The 26901-nt window shown below is 33.9% G+C and overlaps 1 protein-coding gene and 1 non-coding gene across 6 annotated transcripts in view; both read left to right on the forward strand.

Annotated features, from left to right (window-relative positions):
* Positions 1 to 26901, forward strand: part of LOC138696773 (1-phosphatidylinositol 4,5-bisphosphate phosphodiesterase epsilon-1-like) — a 561655-nt gene that overhangs the window by 485144 nt on the left and 49610 nt on the right. For 4 of the 5 annotated variants that reach the window (XM_069822163.1, XM_069822164.1, XM_069822166.1 and 1 more), the window contains 7 exons: positions 10170 to 10348; positions 12038 to 12154; positions 16638 to 16809; positions 18721 to 18890; positions 21606 to 21899; positions 23363 to 23513; positions 25741 to 25875. In XM_069822163.1, coding sequence (XP_069678264.1) covers positions 10170 to 10348; positions 12038 to 12154; positions 16638 to 16809; positions 18721 to 18890; positions 21606 to 21899; positions 23363 to 23513; positions 25741 to 25875 — 1218 coding nt within the window. The remainder of the gene's footprint in view (positions 1 to 10169; positions 10349 to 12037; positions 12155 to 16637; positions 16810 to 18720; positions 18891 to 21605; positions 21900 to 23362; positions 23514 to 25740; positions 25876 to 26901) is intronic. The other variant, XM_069822165.1, reaches the window with a different exon arrangement.
* On the forward strand, positions 6664 to 6736 carry TRNAT-CGU (transfer RNA threonine (anticodon CGU)). Its single transcript has one exon. It is a non-coding gene; the product is annotated as a tRNA-Thr (tRNA).

The following is a 26901-nucleotide window of genomic DNA, read 5'->3' on the forward strand; positions in this document are numbered from 1 at the left end:
TGGAATTACCACTTATAGGAGTTCGCTTTAGAACCAGACAGCCATTTATAGCAGGAGTAGAGCAGGCTGTTCAAAAATTAGTACAAGACGCTGTGAATGGCATCCGTCGTCTCCCTGAGGTGCGGAGACGGGTTCTTCTTGTTGGAGGAGATTACTTCTGAGCACTGCAACAATGTGACTGTTCCAAAAATGTTTTCTTTGTTGTTAATTCAAATGTTGCCACAAATTATTGAATGACCCATGTAGTTTTACCTCGAGGTTCAATCGTACTACAATATATTAATTTGGTTTACTATCTTCAAACAGCTGTCTTTTGTTTTAACAGCTACTTGAGTTCGACTCTATGCAATCTTGTGTGTTTTACAAATATGTTCACAAAATTATACCGCTCTATTTGAAGCTTATTCCTGAGATAAATCTGAAAAAAGAATAAAAAGGTTTATCTGATTATTAATGCGATTTCGAAGAGTTACACGGTTACTTGCTATTTTTAAAAATAAGTCTATATCACTATGAACGTTCGGGCGTGGCTTAGATACCCGCTTGGGCTGATTATCTGGTTAAGTACTTTTCCGAGGTTTTGCACAACTGTAAAACAAATGTTAATCACCATATGGCGAATCCTCGGCATCATTTCGTTGTCACCATTCCATAAACGCTAAAATAACGTAATAGTTGATACATTGTCGTTTAATAACCGACGGAAAAAATCACTATAAACCAGCCGTAGCTTAACATAATCAGATCAGATTTAGGGGTATTCAGCAGACAACTGGTAAGACCGCTTGTTTTCTTTGAAAGTTATAGGTCATTCGTTATCTCGTGAAAGCAAATGAATTCGTGCGACGTGGCACGTAGTAAGAATCTTATGGTGGGGGTAAGTGAGCTAGCTAGCTGCAAGTGGGAGCATAGAGAGGGAGGAAAACTCCTCAGTATACTTTATTCTTCCCCTTCGCGCAAGTTTCACGAGATAACGAATGGCCTATATGTGCGATTCAGTACAGAAATTTAATTTATTTAAATTAGCTGTAAATGTCGCTTTTATAGATGAAGCAAACTTGTGGGGTACGAACGAGTTGTTCATTCAGCACTTATTATTTTTTTGCACTCTATGATAGAAATTAGTGACTTTTTTCTGATTGAAATAAAACTTCAAGAAAATGGCTTCTTTTTTTTTATTGTAAGCGTGTACTTGTGATTTAATGAAATAGTTATTTTGCAACTTTTTTTTTTTGCTTCGTAGTTAACATAATACAATAATTTCTTTTCCTAATATTTAATTTATTATAGCGTCGTAATTAATGAGAATTGGGGTTCATGTTTATATGAATAACCCCAAGAATAAGTTCTCTTATATTCCTATATAACTTCATGAATCACTTGCATACAGAATGATCAGAAACCACCACAAATAAAATTCAGTCAGATCAGGGACATTCTGTGCACAGACACACAGTGGTGTCCATACCGAGGTTTGAGCTACTGTCAAATTGTGATTTCGTAAATAATAAATAGAGATCTCAATGCTATAACCCGAATATTACTTGTATCTATGAGTTTTGGGACTCATGAAATTGTAATTGTTGAAAGGTATATACTGTATTTGTAACGTTGTATGTTAGTAATTATTATCCCACAATTTATTTTCTCTTTGCACACCACTTTTATATATGAAATAAATATAAATCTAAGCAAAAATATAAACAAATTTGTCACATCAATGCCCAGTTTCTGGTACACATCAGTTAACTCTCAGTTACTTAACTGCGCTTATAAATTTAACTGCACTGATAACTTTCATGAGTTTCCGGAAAGTTAAATGTAGACTTATCAGTGCTTGTAATTGACAGTTGAGATAACTTCAAGTTCAGTATCTATTGTAGTCCATAGATGTCTCTACTAGTATTTTGTTAGTGATTTTTTAGTTATTTATAGTTACTTTTGTTTGCAGACGTTTTCAGTAGTAATATGGCTGATAGGTACACAATGAGCTCTGTACTACTCTGCAAGACTTTTTAATTAAAAAACCGTGTGATAAACGATAGTGTACACGTACACTTCCACCTCAATCTTAATATGATTAAAAAGCAATAATTGTTGGTATTTGGCGCGATTATCGAGGTAAATAATACTACTGGAGAGAGAGCTAGATGTAACTTCTGCTTCAAAACTGCAACCATAGTGGTGGCTATGGTAACCATACTGAAAACATGTCAAAATATTCTACATTCCCATATGAATGCTTTCATGTATTCAAATGGACTTTTCAGAGTCCGAAATACCATTGGCATTGGTAGAACACCCAAAAATAAAATATTCCTTTCACTGCGGACATACAATCTGAAGTTGATGACGAAAATTAAGCTCGAGATGTTTGAAATTGTCTTTACAAACACACATTATTATCCTAATAGGCTACGACATAGAAAATAAAACATTTACCGTAAGTTACGTAAATAAAACGCCAAATTTTTTAAACTGTACAGATAATATAGTAAATTAATTTATTCTGGTTTAAATTGTTATTTAATATCAGTTATTATAGTGTACGAAACTGTAATGCAGTAGCGCCGCATGTCGGTATTTGTTCGAATCAGTACTAACAGCCAGGTAACTACAGGCCGAGGCACAGTTACCAGTTGACGCATAGGTAACTGTAAAGATGACGATAACTGTTGTTTCGGAAACTCATTTTAAACATATAAACACGTTAAATCATAGACAACTCTGTTTGTACAGGTAATTGTCTTTCCAGAAACCGGGCATAAAACTTTAATATTATCAGTATTAGCACAGGAAAAGAGAAGCTGTAAATAAAAAAAAAAAAGAAAAAAAAAAAAGAAAGGTAAAGCCAACTGCATTACAGACCAAATCGGCCCAGATGTTGGCGGAAGGTCAGGGCTCCCATTTGTACAGATATTCGGCATTAATGGCAGTACGGATGTCAGTCCCACGTTCCCGCCATCTTTACCCCCAAGGAAACATCGCTGGTACTGTGTGGCTGTGTGAATCCCAGAGTCATAGCGCGGCTGGGAAGATTACTCGTAAATGAATGGAGAAAATACATGACCCTATCGGGAATCAAACCCGCGATCTATCAGCTTTGAAGCGTTACGCCTTAAACAGCGACGCTACCGCGTTCCCTCAGGCTATGAAATAATTGCTAAAAAAAATTAAGCTGAATATTACTAAAGTTAAGAGGTAACGGGGTGCAAGTATTCTGACTATATTTCGTTTCATAATGTCTGACAGGAGAAGTAAACATTGCCGGCAGAGGAGAACAGAAGTATAATTGCTATTCAACCAATTGCAAAGGTCTAATTTCACGCTTGACTTGAAGTCGGGCGGTCTGAAGCGTTCTACCCTCGTCCAACTTCAAGACGAGCGTAAAATTAGACCTCTGCTATTGGTTGAATAGCAATTATACTCCTCTCTTCTGCCGGCAATGTTTACTTCTCCTATCAGACATTATGGAACGAAGTGTAGTTTAGTTGCACTTTCATTATTTGTGTGGCTGGGGAAGCTGATAGAAGGAGGAGTACAGGTTAATTTTATGGAGGCAGTGGCCCATTAAATTCTCCCTACTAACTCCGTCTCCATGTATCAGTTTCTGACCACTCTGTATGTATACATTATCGATTCTATTTATAATATGTATGTATATAACATAGTTATCTGTATATTATTATATTAATAAAGATTTGTCACTTTTACTGTATGCATAATAATTACGTAACATTATTTTAACTGGATAAATATGCGATTCGTCAATATAAACTATTTTAAGTCCGTTAAATTTTCAATTGACGTACTCTCCTGTTGTTTATACTATCTGCAGTGCATTATCGGTGCAATGATTATTACAGATAGTGCCTTTATGTTTTAACCTAGATCATATATGTAACAGATAACTCCTCGCTACGTTAAAATCGGCAGCACTTTGAAGAAAACAACCGCCAGGATCGCCACCCGTCCGCCGTAAACGAACACGAGATGGCAGCACAGTCGCTAATGCAATTCAAATGGGAATTATGACGTGACTCCTTATGTAACTACTAGATGGCAGCGTAGTAAACCTGACAAAAGTTGTTAACCTCAAAGCCTATAAGTCCGACATATCTGTTACATATATGATATAGGGTTTTAATTATGTTTTATATTGAGTTTTGAATGACATATCCTTATGCTTGATAGTCTGCATGTTCTTCTTGATTTCACTGCCACTTTTGTCCATATAACTGTCCTCTGATCGAACCCTGGTGTGGGCTGGGAGGGCGGGCGGGCGGTATGGGCTGCATGCAGACATGAGGCTGGATCACAAGTGCAGTCAGATTCAGTCCTTGTAAACATCCTGCACCTGACTCTGACTGTTTTATTGTTTGTTTGTTTGCAAGCAGTACTAGTTGTATGATAATACACTAATGTATTTTATTCATTTTAGAAAAATAGTTGCTTCGTGTAAGATATACTGGGTAATTCACGAGGATTTACCGCCACTTACGGACCTTATTTCCGAAGACATTCTGAGCAAAAAAGTCATATAAACATGTGTCCTAATCTCATTATTTTCAGAGTTACTGTCCAAATTTCACGAGAGGATCCCTGCGAGGAGAGTATGGTCCTTGCGGGGTAAGAGGAGAGGGTAAGCCAGTAACTCACCGTTCATAAGGAGCAGGTGGATGGGAGTGGTGTCATTGGTCTACTGGGACAAACAAGGCTCAGTCAATGACCAACTGGTTCCATGTCGGGGATAGGTTATAAGAGTGGGGGAAAAACTCGCATTCCTTGCTCGGATCTTCTCGTGAAATGCGGACTGTACACTAATTTCAACTTGTTACAGTAATAAAATATCTTTTTTCTTTAGTTTTAAGGGTAAAAGAATATTATAAATAGAGAATAAACTATTAAAAAGTATCATTTCTTTAATTGGCTAGTGTTCTGAAGCTAAAAATGTGTTGTTAATTGCTTTATACAGATTTTGTTTTTCAATTTTTAACTAAAAATTACATCATTGTTACGCACTTATCACAAAAATTGTTAAAAATCATACGACTTTCGGAAATTAATTCTTTACGTTTAATTCTGTGGCCGGGAGGAAAAGGGTCTTAAGTAAAAATTTTATACAAATCAAGATTTCAGGTAAAGTTGATTTGAATAATTTCGAGGGAAAAATTGTTCCGGGGCCGGGTATCGAACCCGGGACCTTTGGTTAAACGTACCAACGCTCTACCAACTTAGCTTCTCGGGAACTCTACTCGAAATTATTCAAATCAACTTTACAGGGAGTTATACCTGAAATCTTGATTTGCATAATAGGCCTACACGTCACTGTTCGTTAACAGAAAACCACAATTTAAGTCACACGGAGTTAGTGTGCACTCGAAGTTGGTTGCTTGACGGTTGTCAGCCCACTTTGAGGTCTGTGGATATAGAGGGAAAAATTGGATCGGTGTCGGGTAGAGTTCCCAGGTAGCTCAGTTGGTAGAACGTTGGTACGTTTAACCAAAGGTTCCGGGTTCGATACCCGGCCCCGGAACAATTTTCCCTCGAAATTATTAAAAAAATTTATACTTTTAGGAAAGCAGTAGAAAGATTGAAATTGGTGTCAATTATAGAGTTTTTTAATTAAGATATTTTTTCCTGGATATTATTTGTTTATACTTCTTCTAAAATATTTTATGTTGCTCATTTAACAATTTTCTTGATTATTTCCAAAAATAGCCGCACTTAAGCCCTTTCAAGACTAAAAGCCAAACTGAGTAGAAGGGACTATTAAACATAAGACCTTTTTCATGTCAAAATAAATGAGAAATGCAAATTATTAGGAATGCAAAATGGGTCTTAAACAATTATAGGACTCTTTACCCTGGTGCTTAAAGTTTTAAAAGGAAAGGGCATCAGTATGTGATAAAATGGCTCAAATACAATTTAGACCTTTTTAATAGGGAAGCATGGAAAGAAAACATGTGATGGTTTGTAAGAAATAAAGTATTAAATATTCTTAAGTCCTTTATTCTGTGTGTGCTCGATTCAAAAAGTATTTAGGACATTTTGTAACGCTCTATAAACCCGGTCAGGAGTCTTATTTGACTTTAGCCATTTTAACAGATTGTAGATAATTGTTTCCGCTTTCAGAATATATAAAAAAATCTCATTTTAAAAAAAAATTGACTTAAGACCTTTTTCCTCCCGGCCACAGAATTATATGCATCCTAGTGTACATTCTTAAAGAATTTACAAGAATGGCATGATTTGTAACAACTGTTGTGATAAAAGCGTAAGAAAATGTAATGTAATTAAAAATCGAAAAAAAAAATCCATAGAATTTTCAACATATTTTCATCTTCAGAATACTATTATAGATATATTAATTTGTCCCACAGAATGTATCTGTAATGTTGACACTTAATATTTTAGGAGAAAAATTCGCTCCGGCGCCGGGGATAAATTCTGTGGGACAAATTAATATAGCTATAATATTCTCTTGGCTAGCAGTGCATAATAACTGCGGATTCCGGGCCAACAAGTCACTCAGCTGAGTGCGCTCCTAGTATAATGGCAGTTGACATTGGATACACGTCAACATATATATGCCTAACTGGGAGTCAGGCCACAAAGGGAAACATCGAAGGAAGAAGGTTCGGTCCGGTGCTGTGGATTGAATTCGGCGTAGCTCAGTGGTCAGAGCGCTTGGTACGTAGAACCAAGAACCCGGGTTCGATCCCCGGCGCCGGAGCGAATTTTTCTCCTCAAATATTAAGGTTCAGAATACTAGCTAATTAAATAAATGATACTCCTGAATAGTTCATTCTCTATTTGTAATATTCTTTTACCCTTAAAACTAAAGAAAAGAAGTGTTTTACCACTGTAACAACTTCAAATTAGTGTAACTCTGAAAATATTGAGATTAGGACACATGTTTATACGATATTTTTTTGCTTAGAATGTCTTCGGAAATAAGCTCCGTAAGTGGCGGTAAATCCTCGTAAATCACCCTGTATAATATATGGTAGGCCTGTATAATATATACATATATTTTTTTTCTAGCGTTGAATTACCATGCATGTTTTGAATGTTTACATTACATTGCCAGAACATTTACTCGTGATCTAGGCTAAATGAAACTATAGGCCTACTATTGTTATAGCATTCAAGAAGACAAGAATTTCAATCATATGTATAAATTCTGTAATCTATTCAGAAGTTGGAAGAAAGGAGGTGACGAATTTTGGCAGAGTAATGTATCAATTCTAAATAAGCATGAAACGTCAATCACAGAACTTGTTGTATTATTTGAAGTTTGATACTGCACAGTCTGTTTTTTGTGATTTTTATTTTATCTAGTTCACACAAAACGCGTTACTTAGTTGCTAAATTAAGTGTATTAGAACCTCAACTAACCAATTCTTATTCATTATAATGCCACTTCAGTTTCATAGCGAATATTTCTTTATTTGTATAATATATATTTTTACTTACACCTAGGAAATGAATTGTTTATTTGCAAGTGATACCAGAGGAAACATAATTTAAATGAAGGCAAGAAAATAACGAATAAAATCTTTGATTATAATGTGTTCATATTATATTATATACATATATTGGGTACGTGTATAATTTCTTAATAGATTATGCAGATAGTTTTATAGTAATGACGAATCAGGCACATATATCCGCAAATTCATCGAATGTTTATGCATTACATTATGTTAACATCATTTTCTTCCGATCCATCATTCAAAGAAGGATAAAAGCGTTACTTGTACTTCTGCATTCTGTGTTATTTTTTAGTTATATTAGTTATATTCAGACTTTGATTTTTGAAGGAAAGAAGTTAAGAATTCCATTTAACGCCACTTTTATGTAGGATCATACTTGTAAATGCAAATATTTCGTGCTGCCACAGTTAGTGAAATCAAAATATCAATTCGGATAAAGAAGAAAAGTTTTCAGTTACTGCAAATGATATAAATATGAATTTCCGAGCCACATGAGGACGACCTCCATCTGGCAGCAAACACATCAAATCTTCTGGCTCATGTAATCAGCTACTTGAATTTTATAAATATAATCACATACGCACACTGAATTTGTGTGGTAATTATGTTTAAAAATGTTTTGTACATGGTGTGCTGGTTCCTAGATAAAAGCTATAAAACGATATTCCTATGAACATGGGAACAATAATAACAAGTTTCCTCTACGATTCTTAAGGACATACTTGCGATATTTGCTTGAATATGTACCATTGAATGTGGTTTATGCACGATGGAGTCCACTACATTTTTCCCTCATAGTGACCATCTCCGTGAACAGTATCCTCAGCAATGGATTGGATGTGATGCACTGTCATGGCCATCAAGATCACCAGACCTCAGTCTTCTATACTTTTATATATGGTACCATTGTTCATTAAACGCAGTTAAAACATATACAGCAAAATCTTGGATTACGAACATAATTCGTTTCCAAAACGTACTGTTAATCCAAAACACTCGCATATCAAAGCGACTTTCTCCATAAAAAAAAACAGTAAAAACTCAGATTAATTCATTTCACAACCTTCTATTCATATAAAATACAGTATAATTCAGGTAAAATTCAATACAATAGTGCAACACAAATTACTTTACTGTATTTTGTTTTTGAGTCTTTTTCACCTATTTTATCGCTTATCAAACTTTATTTATTTATTTATTTTATTTATTTATTTATTTATTTATTTATTTATTTATTTATTTATTTATTTACTTACTTACTTACTTACTTATTTATTTATTTATTTATTTATTTATTTATTTATTTATTTATTTATTTATTTATTTATTTATTTATTTATTTATTTATTTATTTATTTATTCTGGTAGATATAAGGCCATCAGGCCTTCTCTTCCCCTCTAGCAGGGGAACTTACTGAACATTTAAAGAAAATATTTTCACTAATGTGTATATTTTATATAACTTGCTATATGTTTCCATTGAATTATGGTAATAACTTCTTTTTAACCCTTGTTTTGTACGGTTTTAGTAAATGGTGCTTGACCCACTATGGTTCTGAAACCTTCAATTAGGCGGGCTTTTCAGATTTGATTACCATAGCCTAATTGTAAGTTTTATAAGTAACTATAATTATATAAGACTCTTTGGATAGTTGAGGTTCTACAGAATATCAGATAAGTACCATCTTGTCACTATGAAGAAGAAATAAGTTATTTTAAAATACTTATACTTACATAAATTTATCTAATAAATTCATGTTCAAGTTTTTACTTCAAATTAATAATTACTGTAATTTAATGTACACTACAAACATTAAAAGAGTCCACCCATTCAATACAGAAATAGCTTTCGTTTTTCATTATGTTTTCGATAGAAATTTGAATTACTTTTATATAGCACATAAGTATTGTAATTATATGCACCACATTTTTATTCACCATTAAAATATTATCTTACATTATGCACTAAAATGCTTCTTCACGCATATAGCAGTTATTCAAGGTATGGCAATAGCATGTTGCATACCTGAGGATGATTTAAAAAATAAAAGTAAATGTTCTTTGTTTTCAAGAGGGATGAACGCAGCCTGATGAAACTAACGTGGAGTGTGGAGGCATCTATTGGAAAGGTATTTACATCCTTCAGTAGTTGACAGCACAAGGACGCTTTGGAAAATAGCGGTAACGTTGCTGCAGTTTTAGAAGATCGCAACATAGAGAAACTGCGCGCTTTTATGGCTTAAGGGAGCGAAGCTGAGGTAGATTGACAGAAAAATCACGCATCAGCAGAACGACAAATGTATGACAGAAAATAAATTCAACCGGTAGGTGGGAAGATTTAAAGAAGGGAAAATATCACAAAATCACACGCTTGTCCTGCCATCTGTTGCACAATCTGAATACCTTTCCTATATCCCCATATAACGCATTAGTAGGCTAGTTACACCAGGCAGCATTTTTTCCTTATTGCAAATAGAGAAAATTTGCTCATATTCTTTTATTATTTCCATGTATACAAAACTATGCTTCAAATAAGTGACTTAATTTCTCAGGTTTATCTCGTAAATCCATATACTTTTATGGGGAAGAAATTAGTATCATCAAAGAGCCTAAATCTTTTAGAGGTTATGTATGGTGGTCTGCAACATTGGCTAATGTCTGTGTTTGCAGTTTATCTCAGACTATAATGGTGAAGACCATTATTTCACGCGGATTGGACCAGGTGGCCTTATCAACTTGGACAAGATCTATCGAACACAAGCTGTCATGGATCGCATTGCTTCCTTCCACCAGCACTATCACGCACGGGGGAGGGAATCAGCACACAACCTGCTCCGAGACCAACTCAGGTATGCATTGCACTTACGTATCATAGCATTTACACAGCACTTGCACTTAATATGCAGGGTGTTCTATAATTATAGGTACAAACTGTAGGCGTGCAGAGGACAATGAAACAAGGCAAAAAGCAGGGGCGTAACTACAGGGTGGTTAAATGGCAATTGTTCAGGATGAATTATTATTATTATTATTATTATTGTTATTATTATTATTATTATTATTATTATTATTATTATTATTATTATTTAGTTGCGAATAAGTCCGTTTAGACTACGCAAAGTGCTTAGATGCATTTCTTTGCCTTTCTTTTTGCCCATAGTTCTCTCATTCTTTGGCTGTGGGCTTCTTTTCTCTCTTCAGTCCACATTGTTCCCACAGTCTACTAGGCTATATACAGTCGCGAAGCTCAATATGTAGTAAAAATGCAAACATGGGTAGTTGCCCACCACTAGGATCGCTACTATCGCCTCATCATCACAGATCTCTCCTAGCAGACGACAAAATATGTTACACTTTCGTTGTCGGGTTCTTTTGGAAAAATTAACACCTTCCTTCCATTATTGAAATATTAAATGGATAAAGTCCATTTATCATTTTAATGAAGTATATTAAATTCCGCCATAAACTCGAAGATACCTGCAAGAAATAGGTTAATATTATTTTTGTTTGTGCAAAACGAACTGAAATTTACTATAATCGCTTCACTCATTCAAGATTATAGCTATAATGAACTATGAAACCAGTAAATATTAATTTGCATTTCCCTTTACAACAATAATGTAATAACAATAATAATGGAAATATGAATTAATGGAAGTAACTTACGTGTACCGGTACTTGTAGTGTAGGCTTACATAGTTAACAAAGTGGGATGAGGTTAAGCAATAATAATCACACCAGAATTGGAAATAAAACGTGATCAATAAATTTTATTGTAATAGACTTACATTTTCTACGTCTCTGGTAAAGTAACAAATAAAAATAGCAACAAAATTAACAGCTATAATTAAAAACATATCCTTTGAAAAAAAAAAAGTAGGCCTAAGTTGTCTGAAAATGTACAATTATTCAAGGAATCAGCTGATACAGACGTAGAATTAGTGCAAAGCTTTTGTTTCTCAGCTGCAGGTAATAACAGAACAGGTTTATTTGAAACATCAATAAAGTTGGAACTGCATTCCAGATTAATTTATTTTTGTTTTCATTCATAAATTGTGTGTTTTCGAAATGAAGAGAGCAAAACTTTATATTATTATAAAGATATGCTTCATTCTTTGTCATTAGATCTTCCCTCCTGCTGTTTATTAACCACTTTTTGCATCTAGAAGTAAAATAAGAAATGGATGTTAGGATTTTTCTTCACAAGCATCAATGCGAAATACGCAACGACCTAGCACTCGATGGAAATACGACACAGTCGACTCTAAATCGAAAGTCGACAGTGGACAGTCTATTGTTTCTAGTTGCTAACCGCTTGGAGCGCTTTATCGCGAGATTTGCAAAAAATCACCTCAAGCTTCGCGACTGTACATAGTAGACTGTGATTGTTCCAGTCTTTCTCTTCGGTTTTTCCTCTTTGTCGACTTGTCATTTATGAACTTTGATTCTAATGATCTCTCTGCTTAAGACGTCTTCATTTGTGATTTCTGCCAATTTTAAGTATTCTTTTTTATTTATTTCGCCAATCCATTTTATAGTATCATCACAGTCTGTGGTCCGTCCCAGGAATCTGTGAAGTATCTTCGCGCACATGGGGCGGAGTCTATCAGTGCCGGAGTGTATTGCGGGCAGCATCAGCTTGACGCCGCTAAGGGGTAAGATGCTCGTGGTAGAAGGTAGGGTAGAGTTCAGATAGAAATTATCCCCTCCTGCAAGCGATTGCTCGCTTCGTTCAAGCAATGCCTCCCCCAGAGCCCTTCCATATACCACTTGCACAGAGGTCTTGTTTCGTCTTTCTACTCCACAGATTCCCGAGATGGACCATAGTACATACAGTCACGAAGCTCAATACGTATGGAATATGCATCCGATGACAATTGAACTTTAGTTGCTAGCCATTAGGATCGCTACTATCGCACAGTCTATTGTTCCTAGTACTCTCAGTTGTTAACCAGCGAATAGGGATTATAAAGAATGGACACTTCGTGTCGGTACCTTTGATGTAGCCGGACTGATTTCAATGATCTTCAAGCCAGCTAAACCGTGAGATTCTGCTTTCTCCCTAGAGTTGGCGCTGACATCACACCAGTTAGCAGTCGACACAGCGGAAATATAACACATATAATTAATACATCTAGGCACATTATGTACTCAAATAAAATAAATTGGATCCATAAAATAATAAATCCGTCATTAACTGTAATGTCTAGACTCTAGAATTCCTTTATAATGAGAGTTGAGACGTTGAACCCAACAGCAATTAAAATATGTCATGATTTGATAGCACTGAAAATGGAAAAACAAAACTCTTACGAGAAGTAAAACCATATACCTATATTATATTATATTATATTATATTATATTATATTATATTATATTATATTATATTATATTATATTATATTATATACAAATATTAAACGAATTCGATACTTAATTTTATAATGTGTTATATTATTTTATAATATAATTTATTATATCTGAAATATAAAATATTATTATTACAACTAGTTTGTCACTGAGAAATAAGGAAAATCTGTTAGCTTGAATTTATTTGAAGCAAAGCGTTACTGGATTATGCAATAAGGTAGGCGATGTTTGCATCCCGTGTCTCAACTCAATTCTCAATTATTATCTTAGCGTATGCTCGATTACACTAACCTCTAGCGCTTGAAAGTGGAACTATACGCTGGCGCACAGAGAAACAAAACACAGGAAAATTCGCTCAGTGTCCATTCTTTATAATCCCTATTCGCTGTGTTAACCCCTTGGAGCAAAAAATCACCTCCTGCTTAGTGACTGTATGTACTAGATTGTGGTATCATTATAGTATCGGCAGAGAATGGCGGAAGAACCGGTTCTGGAACTTATCACTCCAGTCCTATTAAACTGGACTTTGGTCCAAACTTTCTCATAGCCAAGTACTATGAAGCGTGACAGGAAATATTTTCATAACGCAGGTGGAAACCAATCCACTGCTGTCAACAACAGTACAACCAGACTTTCGAATTCTGGGGAGTCTGAACAGACACGCAAACAGAGGAAATCGGAGACCTATGGCCAATTTGGCACAAAAACTAAAACATTATTATCATTATTATTATTATTATTATTATTATTATTATTATTATTATTATTATTATTCCATGTATTGTGGGTCCCTATCACCACGGCATGGCGCGTTCTCAGTTTGCGGATAGAGATGGCCTACAGATATGGAGCGAAGCTGCGAATATATTGAATAAGCAGTCGCGGACAGCCGATGAGGGGTGGTCCTCCAGCTTGCAGATTGGGCTAATGTCTAACAACTCATCACCGTAAAGAACAGCTTGTTACAAAACTTCTAGCGATGTGATTTATTGTGGAATAATCAGATAACTCGTAGGCGCGTTAGGCCTCTCTTACCTCCATTCACTTGTGACGTTGTGAAATTCGCGATTGTAGGTCTAGTTGTACCAAGAACGTCAGAACTAACTCAATGACATACCTAAGAATCTAAACAAATGTAAATTTGATTTTGTTTAACTTTTAAATGCATTCCTTGTATTCAGAGTTATAAAATTACAAAAAATTTAAGTAGGAAATACATTAAATATTAAATGAAAATAAAAATAAGGAAAATAATGTAATTGGAGATTTTTTGGAGAGAAAAGGGTACTGTATACAGTATGAGTCTGTAAAAGAGTATGTCTGGTTACCATAATTTATTGTTTGTTGCAAGAGCTTTCTCAGCATCAAATATATTAAATACATAGATGGCTATCTATCTATCTATCTATCTATCTATCTATCTATCTATCTATCTATCTATCTATCTATCTATCTATCTATCTATCTATGTATCTATCTATCTATCTATCTATCTATCTATCTATCTATCTATCTATCTATCTATCTATCTATCTATCTATCTATCTATCTATTTATTTATTATTTATTTATCTATTTATTTATTTATTTATTTGATTACTCACTTACATGGTGATGATAACGATGATAAAATCGTGACGCTTTTAATTATTAGGCCTACTGTTTTACTTAAAAGTTAATGAGTTCATGTCGAAACTATCCCACAAATTTCACATGTAGATCTCTGCAGCAGATAGACAAATGAAGGGGTGGAAATGATATAGTCCTGAGTCACACAGACAAAATTTTACAGGAGAGCATGTTATAGGTTTAGAGTCCAATGCTATTAGGTGCTGTAAATAATTCCTTCGGCGTATACGTACTAACGTCATTTAAGTAATTTTTATAATATTTTAATAGTAGCTTCCCCATATATGTAAGAAATGAACTCGCACAAAAAAAACTATTTTTGTTAAAAGTGTGGCTTTGGAGTGTCTCATTCCCATCCCTTTAAATATAAAAATTAGCTATTCATACTAACTGTGATTTGCTGATGATATGGCGTTGTTAGAAAAAAGAGATCAAACTAAGGGGCATGTTACTGGAGCTAAATGACAGCTGTGAGCTGTATGGGATGAAGGTAAATGCAAACAAGACGAAGATCATGGTTATCGGAAGAAAAATAAAGAAGGTAAACGTGTGAATTCTAATTGAGGCAGTGGAACAAGTGGACAGCTTCAAATATTTGAAGTGTACTAGAAGTAGTAACATGAACTGCTGCCAGGAAGTCAAAAGGAGAATAGCAATGTCAAAGGAAGCTGTCAATAGAAAAACGAGCATTTTCTGCGGATCTCTGGAAAAAGAACTAAGGAAAAGACTAGTAAAATGCTTTGTGCAGAATGTGACATATTATGTTGAATAAACATTGACATTACGACGAAATAAAGAGAAGCGACTAAAAGCATTTGAAATGTGGATAGTATGGAAGAAGAATGACGTGTGAAATGGACAGACAGAATAAGAGCGAATGAAGAAATAATAATGCTGAAACTTATCAGGAAAAGAGAAAGGAATTGATTGGGTCACTGGTTGAGAAGAAACTGCCTACTGAAGGATGCACTGGAAGGAATGGTGAACGGGAAAAAATTTCGTGTCAGAAGAAGATAACAGTTGATAGACGACATTAAGGAAGGCCTATATAGTTCGTATGCAGAGACTAAGGGGAAGACGGTATAGAGTGGAAATTGGGGAATGCTGGGTTTGCAGTGAAGGACCTGCTCTTGGGCAGAAAACCATGAATGAATGGATGAAAGTGAGTGAGTGAGTGAGTGAGTGAGTGAGTGAGTGAGTGAGTGAGTGAGTGAGTGAGTGAGTGAGTGAGTGAGTGAGTGAGTGAGTGCTGTAAGAGCATGAAAACTTATTTGGAATGCTGCATTAAGGAATAATGTCGCGTAGATAGAATAGTTGAGTTTCCATCCTCCATAAATTGTTTTCCTGTTACATGACGTTCGAGATTAGGTCATACACTCAACGCGTAGCACCAGCTGAATACTCGTTAAGCAGAAGCACTTCTACTCCAGGCCAGAGACTACTCAATTTTTCGATTATCTCTGATTCAAGCTTCAATTTCACTACCCAAAGCTGCATCTACATTCTTCAATTTTCCATGCGCGAACGCATGCAATCTGGAGAGAATATTGAAACAATCAAGATAAAAACGCACGTTCGATTAAGATGCATGCACATTTTGTGTCTACATGGTGCAAAATTGTGGTTGAACATTCCATAGGCACTCGTATTTACGACAGCCTTCAATAAAGCTAATCTTACTTGCCGCCATCGTCAACTTAAAAGGTCTGCCATGACGAAACAAAACAATTTTCAGTTTATTCAAGGTCGCCTAGAACAATCTGCTCGCTACATGCTACTGTTGAACGAAATAACGCACAAGATACCCACCGGCGATGTGTAGCTTTAAATTGCTGCATGCTCTCTCATTTTTAGTGTAAAAAGACATGCACAATTGAATGCGTTTCGTTCAATCTTGCATGCATTGCTTGAATGCGTAAAGTTGAAAGAAAAGTTGAACCGTGTAGATGCATCTTTACAGTTAGTATAGTAGCTATTATTTTATATCTGCCTATCTGCTATGAAAATCTAATCATGTGCACAGCTTGAGAGGAAATTTCGACATTAGCTCATTAACAAATCTCTTGCTAGCAATAAAAATATTCGCTTTGTTAAAATTCTCATTTATATGTTTGCTATAATGATTTATCTATTTTTGCAGTATCCACACTTCCAGCATCGAGCGCTCTTATCTGGTGGATGAATCGGAAGACCATGACTATGACCTTGACCTCGATACGTATCGGCCTGTACAACCCCTTAGTAACGACCACGGTGTTAGCTTCTTTCCCATTTCTGCGCCTCACAGTGGGATTGACCACCATGTATTACAGGTAAAGTAAGCATATTTTTATGTTTAAGGAAAACAATTAATAAATTGATGCTTGTAGGCTTACAAAACATTACAAAATGCATTTCATTATAATTCATTTCTGGATATATTAGTAAATTATGTCTACAGTAATAATTTTAAATCACGATCGAGATTTCATTGAGTTCCGATTTTGTAATACAATTATGGCCTGGATTTTTATGTAATATAGTAATGTGAAATACGTAATATCGTAATGTGAAATTACGTATGTAAATAATATGTAGAAAAATTATTCGAAATAAAGAGTTTTTTCAAAAGTAACGCATAATTACAATTAAAATTTAATGAGGTATGTCAAACTCTAGATTTAGGAATGAATATTTTTATGGAAACATAATATTTTTGCGACTATTTTGTGCAAGTTATGACGTCATTGAGAACATTTTTCTAAATTACATCCATTACTATAGTTTTTCTTTAATATCATCTGAAAGAACTTTTTTTTCTTGTATCGCTGTGCAATAGGTACTTCATTTGTTTTATGGTTACTATGGTAATAATTGAATTGTTGATATGTTCTGTTAGTTATTTTTTTATAAAAGCAGTTTTATTGATGAAATCAACATAAAAATAATATGTTCTTAACAGAAAATGAGAGAATTGAGATCCGATGATGATAAGATTTGGTGACATCTACTGTATGTTCTCTCAGTTTCGCTTCTGTTCTACTCACAGCTGACTGAGAAATAGGTGGCCGATTTGGAAGATTTTCGTTAAAACGTTTATCCACTTTGACTATGTATTGTGGACCTTACATCACTAATAAAATGTTATAAACATATTCATTACGCAACTAGTTAAGTATTAGTACTTCTGTTACGCAACTAGTTAGGTAATGATATTTCTATGCCACATTTACCTTCTCCGACACACTTTGCACATTTTTCTTGGAACATCAATCTTTAAATTTTTTTATATTCCACTTCATATCTTAGGCGGGATTCCGATAGTACTAAACATTCAATTGAAGAATTGGCATGATTTCCAATATCTGAATCCTATTTTGAACTCATTTTAACAATGTTTATTTCTTCTAGTATTGCTGTTCTGTTATAAACAAAAACCTATCGTATTCAAAACTAATAAAATAAACAAACGAATCATCTCTCGCAGGAATAAACTAGTAATAGTATAATCGCCTCTTCACAAAAAATATGTTCAAAATTAATAAAACCTAATAGGCCTACAATTGCTTTTATTAAAAAAATATTTTTATCGTGGTGGATAAAACGTTGTACTATATACTTATCTTAACTTCATATTGCAATACTCGACTGGTTATCAAACTCGACCTGCGGCCTCGTTTGACAACTTTCCAATCTCGTATTGTAATATCACAGTCTAGTATATACAGTCACGAAGCTTGAGTTGTTGAGGGTGCTAGAAACAATAAACTGTGCAGGTACTATTTCGCATTGTCAGTAATGAGGCGATAGTGGTTAGCAACTATCTATGGGTGGATATTTACTACGTATTGAGCTTCGTGATTGTATATACTAGACTGTGGTAATACCTCAAACATTCCCGAATAGTCGCTAAGATTAGACATAGTAGTAATAATATAACTTTATAAATCTGTAGGGCGTGGTTCTAATTGTCAGTTGCGAAGTCTCCATATTCGGCTCAACTGTAGAATTTTTCCCATATGAACATAGGCACCCATTAACGGCATTTCTCAGAGTTCAAGCATTATTTTCTGAGTTCGAGCCCCGTGAAATTATAATTCATTAATATGGGTAAATGAATTTCTGGATAAGTCTAAAAACTTTTATAGCCTACACAATGAACCTCTTCCGTTAAATATCAGTCTGTAATTTGAGGACATTATTTCTTGAGTTGTATTCTTATCCAAACTATGATATGGGCACAGGTGCTGCACCACGGGAGCACCGCAGTGCACTGGGACGCTGAAGGAGGCTCACGAACTGCACTTGTGTACATTAGGCTGGAGCGAAGTTGTGCCACTCTTACATGGAGCCGTCCGGGTTGGAGTGGGTTAAGAACTGGAACAGGTGGCAGCGGCTCTTCTCCAGACTACAGGTACTTCTTCACACCCTCATGCACTGGAGAATGTACTGTAATTATGTAGATAGCTATAACAATTCATTTTTAAAAATAATGGAATTAAAAATTACTTGTATTTTATAGAGTGTTTCTACAGAGTGATTTATACTGCGTGTTCATTTCAAAGTGCGTCATGACGTCACTGTTGTGAGTCAGCGATTTGAAGCGAGTTTCAGCTTTTATGTCAGAGAAGTTGCCTATTAATCAAGGCGTTCAATTTGAACTTGAGAACGTGTACGGTATAACTTGAACGTCGTAGCAACAGATGGCGGTCCGTACTGTCTGTATGCTACCATAACCTTTTTCGAACTGTGTTTTGCGCGGACAAGTCGTACGCAGGGTATTTGTTATCATCGGTTGCGTACTACAACATTCCACAACACAAATCAAATGCTCCGTGTCCATGTTGACCGTCGAAGTTAATGTCAACAAATACGTAAGTAATCGTCTTAACCCTCTCCCCATATCCCGACAGTAAGAAAAGAACTCACCTCAGTACGTGTTTCCAAACAGTTCACATTCCTGCCACTACTGGCGTTACCGTACGTATCGGCAAGTACTCTTCAGAATGAACGCCGTACTTGCTGGACAACTTTTCTCGCACATAAGTAATACGCCTCTGCGGAAGTGTAGGAAGATTGAATTCTCTAGGATCATCGGCTAACCACATGACGGCATACAGCGAGCCATGACACACTTTGAACTGAACACGCAGTATAGAACTAACTCATTTCTTTTTTTATTTATTTCAAAACGAATGATGCTAGCCACAATTTGTTACACCTCAAATGTAGAGTATCTTTGGGACATTACTAACCTCTATAGCAAATGTTGAAAATTCTTTATTTATTCGGCTGGAATTCACTTAAGGACTAGTTTTTAACGTCAAATTAAGCAGGAGTTTTGATTCCCTGTCACGAGATGCGCAGATGTTTAATCTTTATTCATTATTGTTGGCAACTGTTTTCGACATTTTGTTTTAGTCACTGAAAATTCAGTACACATTAAATCAACGACTCTTCCTTGTGAAGCAATACTGGATTACGAATACAATTACAGCTACTCGAAGGGCATACCAGAGAGAATTTGGTGTTCGTAATCTCCCCCAAAGAAACACAATACTGGGACTGGTAAACAAATTGGAAACAACAGGATCTCTAAAAGAATAACAATTTTGATGACAATAAATATACAGAATAAAGAATAAACATCTGCGCATCTCGTGACAGAGAATAAAAACTCCCGCTTAATTTGACTTAAACTTGTCATTAAGTGAATTTCCAGCCGAATAAATAAAGAATTTTCAACATTTGCTATAGAGGTTAGTAATGTCCCAAAGATACTCTACATTTGAGGTATAACAAATTGTGGCTAGCATCATTCGTTTTGAAATGACGAAAGAAGAAAATGTGTTAGTTCTATGTAAATCACTTCATAATTATAATATCGTCTGTAAAGAATAGCATATGGTAAGAGAACACCAAGTTGTGTAAATTGAATATAGGAATCTGTTATCTAACTCGCGCATTTAATCCCTTAAACGGCATGTTTATATTGGTTAACTTACTCATATTTAAGTTTTTGTCACATGATTCACTACAAATATCTTGAATGAAGTAATTTTACTGAATAATATGATGTAGTGCTTTAATGTGTACATTAACATGTTTAAATGTGTTGTGCCTTTTAGCTTGCAGATAAAATTGTAAGTTAGACGGAAAATTTCTACACAGAATTTACATACCTTGATCTCTATCACGTACTGTTCTTTTCAGACGACATTTTTAAAAGCCGTGTACAAATGGTACACATTCGTTCTCATGTCCTTTTGCCATCTTTGCTGGGTGAAAAGTTTGTAACCCACAAAAATACGAGGACATTTAAAAATGTCTCTAGGATGAAATAGTAATATGCGTTACAAGAGCGGTATGTTGACGTTTTCATGTTCGAGGAAAAGATTGAAAAAGCGAAACGTAGTTGAGCTTTTTTAATTTCCGAGAACATGAAAACAAACATATCGCCCATGTATCGTACATTATTTTGTGCGAAGAACGTTTATTACATACCTGAAAGAGGAATTTCTAATTAGTGGCAATGAAATCTCCATCTTGGTTTCTGTTCAATGACGGCAACTTTGGAAAACAAATATATCTATCTTCAACATTGTTCCTATAAAATGTTTTCTGTGTTTACTATACTCCAGCAGGCCGTGATATACGTCTGTCTTTTTTTTCCCCCAGTCTATGATGAGTCTGGACTCTTGTTGATTTTTTCACGGCTTCCTTAATGTTACTTGCATTACAAATGCAGTAACTTTTGTGGTGTTGTAGAGTTTACTTAATTTTTGCAAGTATTTAAAAACAATAATTAACAGTGCAATTTAGGTGAAATTGCAGTGATAAGTTTCCAATTTATAATTATTACTATATTGAACGTCTTTAAAAATAATATGTTAAAAGCCTAAAGCAGTAAAATGAATATGACGCTTAAGCGGTAAGAATAGGGAAATTGTTATGTGTGTTACGTTTGGAATACTGAATGTGGTATTTCACACTTACCGCGTATTGGTTGTGTGCGGAAAGCAAGCAAATAGGCACGATCTCGCACAAAAGTTACTTTTTTAAATAGTAGACCTAACATTAAATATATGTAAGCCATGTAGGTAATAAAATTCGATTAATGTTATTTCAGTCTGTCAGCAAATCCAGAAGAGATGGTAGCCCCTGGTCTTGCAGCAAAATTGGCTGCAGCAGGTGGTGAATCTGCAGGTGTGGCACTAGAAGAAGGCTATTTGGACTTGGCTATTGTAAAAGAGATTGTACTAGGCGGACGAGACAGGGACAAAGATCCTGATCTTGCCACAGCATGTCGTCGCTACGGGCTTGACAAGTTTGGTAGTTCGGAATGCTGCCTTTCGCTTGTCTACGGAGTGAATCTGAGTGATAATAGGGTGCTCTTCCTCCTCTGTCCACCCACACTCTGCAGGTACGTCTGTGAGCTCTTTTTCTGCCATGTTGTATTATTGTGTTGACATCTCTTCTTTGGTAATTTTATTTAATAAAACAGTAGGCCTACCATGGTAAGTCTCAGTTAAAATTTTAACTGTATTGAGACTCAGTAAAACATTGAAAATCTAATGAAAACACTATTCTCAATCCCAGATTAATAACTTAAATGTAAAGATTACGTACATTTAGTCTCATTTCAACAATTGAAATTAAAAACTGTCACTTTGTTGTATCTCATTTGCCAACTGAAGTTCAATAAATTAACAGTGTGTTGAGCCTGAGTTTAACAATTCAGATTTAATAGACTCTGAATTGAGTCTCGGTTAATTGAGTCTTGTTAAATAATTTAAATTTAATAAATAAACAATATTTTGGGTCTTAGTCGAACAATGAAAATTTAATAAAATAATAAATAATAATGCATTCAGTTTTAAATTGAAAATAAATATAATAAATAAACAATAGGTATCTCGAGTCTTAACGAAACAATTTAAATGTAATAAATAAACAGTATATTAAGTATGTTAAATTGTTTAAATTTCAATAAATAAATAAATAAATAAAATCTTTAGTCTCTATTAAACAATTTAAATTTATTAAATAACAATATACAAATAAGTAATTTACATTTAATAAATAAATAACATTGAGTCTCAGTTAATTCAAGTTTAGTACATAAACATTGTATTGAGTCTAAATTAATCAGTTTAAATTAAAAAAATTATAATATACTGAGTCTCAGATAAACAATTTAAATTTAATAAATAAACATCTATTGAATATTAATTAAGCAATTCAAATTGTATACTTAAACACTACGGTATATTGAGTCTGAAACAATTTAAATTTAATAGAATACTATATTAAGCCTCAGTTCAACAGTTTAAATTTCACAAAACTACTACATTGCACGCTTGTTATGATCCCAAAGATGGCCTAAAAATGCATTAAGTGTAAAAGGTGTAGTAATAAAAACAAAAAACTTTTTTGTACAGTTTTTGTGAGAAATAGTAACGTTTTTTTATCTTACTTTATCTCAAGTTGTAGGGTATAGTTTGAAATCAAGTGAAATGGAAATATCTCAATTGTGAATTTTCATATTGGATTTTGTAAATATACCTCTAAATGAGCATAAGAATATACTCTCTGTTTAGTCTTATTTTAACAATGGCAAAACTACATAATATGTACTCTTGTATATATTCGTTCATTCATTCATTCATTCATTCATTCATTCATTCATTTAGTGTTCTGCCCAAGGGCAGATCTTTCATTAAATGAAAGAATGAATGTATACGAGAGTTTATTATGTAGCTATGAAAATCCCTTAAATATGAGTGTGCATTATACTATGTGCAGTAAAATCCATTGCAGACCTTTATTTCATAATTTTTCAGCGTTTTGATTTCTTTGAATCTATTAATGTGTACGTCTATGCAGAATGTGGTACACGGGCCTATGCTGGGTGGTACGGGGACTGAAACGACAACTTCAGCTAACAGATCGACGCATGTTGTGGCTTAAGGAACAGTACCTCCAATTGTACTTTGAAGAATGTTGCTGTGGGCCTATGACAGCTGATGCTATTCGGGTAGGTATTTTTTGTATTTCATCATTTTAGATGATATTTAATGTCTATTTAAAATTTATAGACATACAATACGTGCAATTTGTTGTCTAAACACATTCATCGCTGAAGATCTGTTACGAAAGAAATTATATAATCCGGACAATGACGGACACCACGTCGAAACTAGTCAGCCAGGTAATTTTTATAATATAAACACAATAAATAAGTTATAACTTTAATCAGTGATAAAAATAAATCTCCTAAACGTATATCCTACTATTTGTAGATATTTTACTGATTTTAACATTTCATGTATAAGTTCTTTAAATTCTTACAAGCAGACACAAAAAAATAGAACATCTTTGCTGAGCTACTTCCTCTCAGACTTCAACTGTGCCCATTTTTCTGTCCTATCATTCCACACAAAGAATGAAAATGCAGTTGAAATTTATTTCAGGATACTTTCAACATAATTTACTCATTACATTAATTATTGATAAATGTAGTATATATTTTTTCTCACTTATTTTACAACTCAATTTATCGCTGCGCATAACCGTCAATATTAAACTTTTAATTTGTGAAATCTTTATTGAATTTGATAAATAAGTAAATATAATTAAAATCAAATTAAAAATAAAATTTTAAATGGTCTATCCCGATAACAATTTCGATAATGTGTAGCAAAAATAAGGACTGTCCACACCAATAATGTTCCACCTACCCAAATCCAAAATGGTAGTCGAAGAAGGAATTTGTAGTTGACAAAATCGTTCTCGAGGTATACATACATTTTCACTGCCATTATTCCGCCTCTTCACTGTTCTTGACAAGGTAGTCACTTGTTGGCAAAATCTTACCACTTGTACCTAAGAAACTGTATAGGAACTATGTGTGTGCAATTGTTAGAGTAACATTTTACTGGTCAGGGTAACTTTTTATCACTACCCACCGATTTCGTTTCAAGTAGCTGTTGTTCCATCTACTTATAACTTAATATTTTTACAAGACGTAGGAAAGTATAATATTTTACTAAACGTTTAAACAGATGAAACATTAGTTGCTTGAAACAGGGTTAGGAAATGATAGTAAGTTATCTTCTGTGGTAATTGAAAATATTAAAATTATTCCTGGACCTTATAGAAGGACTTATCAACAGTAATCTCACTAGAGGTTTTTATTTATATAGAGAAAATCAAAACTCGAGTGGGATTTAATCGACTATTGCACGATTAGAAGAAAGTATATAAAGATTAGAAGAAATAAAGTAATTTAATACAATAAAATATTAATTGACTTACTGAAATTCTATTTCACTAATGTTAGCTTCACCAAAACGTTTGAACGAAGCCGCCATTTTGAGTTGACTGTCTATGCTGTAAACAAATGACGGTCGCAAAGCATGTTTTATAGTACCGTAAAAAATTTGCAGTTTGAAATGTTGGCAAACAAAGAAACAAATGGTAGGAAGGTGATAAAAACAGGAAAAAGTATACAAAGATTAGAAGAAATAAAGTGCTCTAATACAATAAAATAGATAGTAATTGATTTACTAAAATTCTATTTCACCAATGTTACTTTCATCAAAATGTTTGAACGGAGCCACCATTTTCAGTCGACTATCTATGCGGGAAACAAATTACGATCGCAAAGCATGTTTTATAGTACCATAAAGAATTTGCAGTTTGATATGTTGGCAAACAAAGAAACAAATGCTAGGGTAGTGATAAAAACAAACAAATGCTAGGGAAGCGATAAAATTAAACAAATGCTAGGGAAGCGATAAAATTGTGCGATAAGCAGCCATGATTGGTTGAAAGACGTCCTTTCGTACCGTTTTATTGGTCAAAAGTAGTAAGACGAAGTAAAAGTGTAAAAGTCAAAGAAAATCGCTGTACTCAAAATTGGGGTTATGGGTATGAAAATATATAACTTTTAAAAGTGTTATACATTATTCATGGTAATATACCTTATATGACCGGACAGTACAGTCTGGGTACCGGTATAATTCATTTTCACATTACTCATAAAAACATAATTTCCTGTAATATTTTCATTTTTTGATACCGGTATAAATAATAATACGTAATCATAGACGAATTCACAACATCAAAAATTTGCATTAAACGTTTAATTGAACTTTAAAAAGGCATAATTTTTAAATAATATTCCCAATTTCAGAAAGAGTACTGTATTCAAATAGATCATTTCTTCTACACGTACATTTATAAATGTTATTTAATTACAGGTATTCGGTGGACGAGACTGGGCTTTGGCTGGTAATGTGGGTGGAATGTCTCCTCCTGATAATGGGACATTACGTCGTGGACCATCTGCGAAGTTCAAAAAAAAGAAATCTATAGGGAATATACAAACTTTAAAGGTAAGCACTGTTATTAATTGTATTTTACAGGAGACACAGATTTATTTTTATAATAAAATCTCAATACTAGGGGAATTATTATTATTATTGTTATTATTATTATTATTTTTATTATTGTTGTTGTTATTACCATTATTATTATTATTATTATTATTACTATTATTATTGTTGTTACACAAATGGCTTAATGTGGTAGTAATTACACAATATATAGGCACACACATAAGATCGTACAATGTTCTTTAAGTACAGAATATTCTATTAGTATAAGTCACTAATAATTATTATTATTAAGAAAGTTTAAATTAATGTGAACTAAATAAACGTATATTTAAGTGTATTCTAAATACTGTTTAACTTTCGTTTTTAAATTGGCATTATTTCGGTACCAATACAGTTTTTATTTTTATTGGTAGGATAATTTTATTTAAGTTGCATAGAAGATCTTGTAAATCGCATTAAGTTTACAATAACAATCTGTATGTCTGCAAACTACCAACATGTAACTTCCTTATTCCTTCAGGTAGTTTGTGAATATCTGACATAAGTGATAAGTGATAAGTGTGTTAAGGGCGTTAATGTTTTGATCATGAGTGTAGCAAGTTTTCATATCATGCATCAGAACAGTGACTCTTGTTTTCTTTGGATTTCAAATTAGATGTTAATTCTGTTTTTATACTCTTGATGCTATTACTTCGTTATAAATTACAAGAGACGGAATGAGAAGATAAAATGAGAAAGAAAGAAACAAAAGAAGAAGAAAAAGAGAATAGTACAAATTAATACAGAAAGAAGGAAAAAATGAAATAAAATAATTGTAAAAATAAGGGAGACAGACAGATAGAGAGAAAGGAAAGAAGAGAAAAGCAGAGAAAAAAGCAAGAAAAAATAAAAACTAAGAGAAAGAAACAAACAAAAAACAAACAAGGACAGAAGGAAAAGAAATAAATAAATAAATAAAATTATAGGAAAAGGAACAAGCTAGCTATAGTTAAAAATGAGCTAAGTAGAGAAAAAGAAAGAAAT

Source organism: Periplaneta americana, chromosome 3, assembly GCF_040183065.1.
Source record: "Periplaneta americana isolate PAMFEO1 chromosome 3, P.americana_PAMFEO1_priV1, whole genome shotgun sequence".
NCBI classification, from domain to species: Eukaryota; Metazoa; Arthropoda; class Insecta; order Blattodea; family Blattidae; genus Periplaneta; species Periplaneta americana.